Source organism: Cephus cinctus, unplaced genomic scaffold (assembly GCF_000341935.2).
Source record: "Cephus cinctus unplaced genomic scaffold, Ccin1 Ccin1_scaffold0431, whole genome shotgun sequence".
In the NCBI taxonomy this organism is placed as follows: domain Eukaryota; kingdom Metazoa; phylum Arthropoda; class Insecta; order Hymenoptera; family Cephidae; genus Cephus; species Cephus cinctus.
The window spans coordinates 7,351-11,996 of record NW_014333112.1 but is presented as its reverse complement, the minus strand read 5'-3'; the positions used below and the strand labels follow the sequence as shown (position 1 = coordinate 11,996).

Here is a 4,646-nt window from a genome sequence, read left to right as displayed (position 1 = left end):
AAATTCTGAGGAACGTTGCGCTTACGAACGGGGAGAAAAACAAAATCTTGACAACCATTGGAATACTAAAATCGTTGAATGAAAAATTTAAACAGCACCTTCAAAAAAGGGGTGAAGGAACTGTGAGAGAGAGAAGAAGTGACAGAGTACGTTGGGATGACTTGGACTCAGCCTTCAAAAGGAGAATAAGAACGGGAGTGATAGCAAATTTGCGACACAAGGACTTGAAGCGTTTTATGGAAGATTTAAAAAAACTGTTCGCTGTTAGAGTAAAAAATGCGCTCCGAAAAGATGGAAATTTGAAAGTGAACGTCGTTTTGTCCTGTAAATTCGAGACTATGAAAGGCGGTGAGTTTATTGAGGACCTAATACGTTCTTTAATACGAAAAACGAAGTAATTCTATCATCCACGGAGATCAATGAGTGGTTCAATGTCAATGTATTGGAAAAATTATTAACTAAAATCGAAGACTTCCAAGAAAAAGAATCGGGCTGGTCGTTGTTGGAAATAATAAACTTGGCGGTAAATATCAACAGATATATACCGATACATGGTGGTCTGTCGACATTCATCGAGTTGCTGAAGAACGTACAGAACAAAAAGGCAGTGGTGAATATTTAGTGGATGTCAGCACAAAAAAAAATACGTGTCTCTTATTTTGTCGAGTACTACAACATATCAAAAAATTATTGAAATCGGTGGGGTCGGGTTGGGGGGGTTTCCTTGTAAGTGAACTGTAATTTCACCATACTTCTTATAGAGTGCCAATGTTTAGGCTAGTGAATAACGCGTCAAGTCCTTCAACATGTAATCAACATTATCTCCGGCGAGATGGTCAACGGTTTTGGCAAGCCGAAAATATAGGGTTACTCGAAGACTAGATGAGGTGTTCGGCATGTGTCTTTGATGGTTAGGAGCAACCGACGAGTTGTTTATATCACCGCCGAGCTGAATAATGTTCTTGGAATGAACACACACAGACACACACACATTAATGAAGGGATAGACAATTAGAACCCTTGTCAATTTTAATGCACAAGTTTTCGCACCGCTTTTAATATTATTATTATACCTAAAATAGGTAATGATGAGGGGAGCTCATGCATTAGACATATAAAAGACCGCTCGTGATGTAGAGCAACCATTGACGTTCAAACCTCATCGAGTGTACTTTATTGTAAACGCTTTTGACGAGGGAAAAATGGATTCTGCAAAGTGCAAGAAATTGATTAAGGTTATGGAAGAAGCATATAAACTGCTCAAGAAAGAATCATTGATTGTGGAAATTACAAAGTGGACAAAGTTTGGTACTTAAAATATTCGACTTCTGAACCAAATTCTGAGGAACGTTGCGCTTACGAACGGGGAGAAAAACAAAATCTTGACAACCATTGGAATACTAAAATCGTTGAATGAAAAATTTAAACAGCACCTTCAAAAAAGGGGTGAAGGAACTGTGAGAGAGAGAAGAAGTGACAGAGTACGTTGGGATGACTTGGACTCAGCCTTCAAAAGGAGAATAAGAACGGGAGTGATAGCAAATTTGCGACACAAGGACTTGAAGCGTTTTATGGAAGATTTAAAAAAACTGTTCGCTGTTAGAGTAAAAAATGCGCTCCGAAAAGATGGAAATTTGAAAGTGAACGTCGTTTTGTCCTGTAAATTCGAGACTATGAAAGGCGGTGAGTTTATTGAGGACCTAATACGTTCTTTAATACGAAAAACGAAGTAATTCTATCATCCACGGAGATCAATGAGTGGTTCAATGTCAATGTATTGGAAAAATTATTAACTAAAATCGAAGACTTCCAAGAAAAAGAATCGGGCTGGTCGTTGTTGGAAATAATAAACTTGGCGGTAAATATCAACAGATATATACCGATACATGGTGGTCTGTCGACATTCATCGAGTTGCTGAAGAACGTACAGAACAAAAAGGCAGTGGTGAATATTTTAAATAACGATCCGTATTGTTTTCTCTGGTCCGTTACGGCAGCTCTTCATCCAGCTAAACAAAATGTACAAAGCATCAGTTCGTATTCACATTTCAGCTCAATACTAAAGTACGAAGGTATAAATTTTCCTATTGGCTTGAAGGACATTCCAAAATTCGAAGCAATTTACAATAATTTAATGCACACACACACACACACACACACACACACACACACACACACACACACACACACACACACACGCACACGCACGCACACGCACACACACGCACACGCACACGCACACGCACACACACACACATAGACAATTAGAACCGTTGTAGATTTTAATGCACAAGTTTTTGCACCGCTTTTAATATTATTATACCTAAAATAGGTAATGATAACTGATGGTGGAAAGTGAAAATGACGTGGAAAGTGATGATGATTTGAACATGGAATTTTTGTCAAAAAGTGTAATTTACCATTTTGCTTGGATCCGAAATTTATCTCGACTGTTAATTTCTCAAATTTCAAAACATAACGGCCATATTAGACTGTGCGATAGATGCTTGTGCCATTTTCAAACTGAAAACTCTTTCGAAAAACATAAACTCGATTGTGCGAATATAAATAAGTGTAGAGTGATTTTGCCAAATGATGAGGAAAAATTGCTGAAGTTCAAAAATTACAAGTATCAGGAAAGTGTACCGTTCGTCATTTATGCTGTGCGACGTTATTCCCCAAAACAAAATCTCACTGCTAAATTAGATTGACGATAAAAGGTATTCGGAAAGTAGGGAACCATACACAAAACGCCGTATGATTCTCTCTCAATACATTTCAATATTCACAAGACCCGATTCGCGATAAACCAAATAGTGTCGGGCGCCAGGTGGTCTCCGGGGAGAAGAACACCGCGAGTGCAGGGCACTCGAGATCTTAGAAATTCTGAAGAAAACGCGGGAAAGCTCGAAACAATTGAAGGGAAAAGGAAACAGGTAAGGCGACACCGCCAAGAGAAGAGAAGTGAAACGATAGGAACGGCGACTCCGCCAAGGTAGGAAAGAGCGTAATAATAAACGGCGACTCCGACAAGAAGAAAAGAGGCAGATAGGTAAACGGCGACTCCGCCAAAATAGAAAAGAGGAAAAGCGATAAACGGCGACTCCGCCAAGATAGAAATGAGAAAGATCGAGAAACGGCGACTCCGCCAAGATAGAAGAGAGAAAGATTAATAAACGGCGACACCGCCAAAATATAAAGAGAAAGATAATAAACGGCGACTCCGCCAAGAGCGTAAAAGCACAAAGTCACAAACGGCGACACCGCCAAGATAGTAGAGAGAAGCGCGAAGAAAAGTAGAAATAGAAGCGAGAGCGAGAGAGAATCGAGCGGTCGCCGAGAACTCGAAAGGTATACCCGGTTCAGAGGCTAGCTCACCTGGAAGAGCGTCGTGGCGTTCAAGAGGCTAGACGGGAGAAGGAATAGACATGCGATAAATAGAATAGGTAAAAGAAAGATAGCAGAGAAAATAAGTAAGTTTAAAGCACCGAAGCTATATTAGAAAAAGCAAAAAGCGACATGCAAGCCATACAGCAAACTACGGCGTGTCAAAAGCAGAAAAGATAAAGCAAATTGTTAGCGAGATTCAATGAGGTGCGAAAACGAACCAAGTAACAAAATCCTTAAAATAATAATACAAAGCGATAGGTTCTTGAAGGCTTCTATATAAACTAAAACTCTTACAAACGAACGCGGAACTAGCGAGGGACTATGGCCCTGTAGCGATACGACACGGCAGCGGGACGGATCCGCGCCGACGTAAAAGATACTTTCGACAATATTTCAATAAATCGGGGACTACGAAATACACACGAGAACAAAGGATTAAATTCGTATCGGTACGAAAACGCGATAACCAATTCACTCGCGAAATTTCCCGACAATTGGAAAGAGTCAGAACACGCACGATATAAATAGGACGATCAGCGCACAGGTAGAAAATACACTTAAATAAATTAACACAGGCAATACAAATAAGATAAATTAGTTACAAGAAATGGTAAGCTCTCGGAAAATTATCACCAGAATAGGGTGATCGGCAAAAATAAATTAATAGGTACGCCACTGATAGTCAGTGCGTCCTGTATTCTCGACTCGGGCGATTACAAAAAAAAAGGTCACTCTACTCTTGACCAACGGCGTAAGGTATCGAAAATATTACACTAAGACGTTAATTACAAATTTCCAGAAATTGAAATATTAATTAAATAAAGAGGAGGATGCCATTCCTAATAACGAAATCGAGAAATACGTGAGCAATATCAGGCAAAGAAAAGAATTAGTTACAGTCAAAATTCACTATAATAAAGCGACATATAACGCCGGAAAAGATAGAAAAGCCCAAAAGATATTCGCTAGAGACAACTATACCGACTCAACGGGAAACGGCCAAGCCGGAGACGCCGGGACCCTAGGTATTTCCACGTGGTCGAGCAGATAATCGGTAACTTATAAAATATTCGACATTTCCAAAGTACTAAATTACCGCAAAACGCAATTAATTACAATAGACTCAATATTAAGTACTCTACGATAAGAAAAGAAAAACGAAATAAGATAACGGTATCCGGCACTATCGTCCTTTTACTTAGAGGGACTGGAACGACATTCAGTCCCGGTAAGCGAGAAAATTTGCCGTCGACACA

At 39.6% G+C, this 4,646-nt stretch overlaps 1 protein-coding gene across 1 annotated transcript in view; it reads left to right on the top strand.

Annotated features, from left to right (window-relative positions):
* The window catches only part of LOC112494342, a 4,399-nt gene extending 1,425 nt beyond the window's left edge, over positions 1-2,974 (top strand). Inside the window, exon 3 of the mRNA XM_025085000.1 lies at positions 2,349-2,974. Within this exon, the coding sequence (XP_024940768.1) occupies positions 2,349-2,711 (363 nt within the window). The 3' untranslated portion in view covers positions 2,712-2,974. The remainder of the gene's footprint in view (positions 1-2,348) is intronic.
* Positions 2,975-4,646: the final 1,672 nt, after the last annotated feature.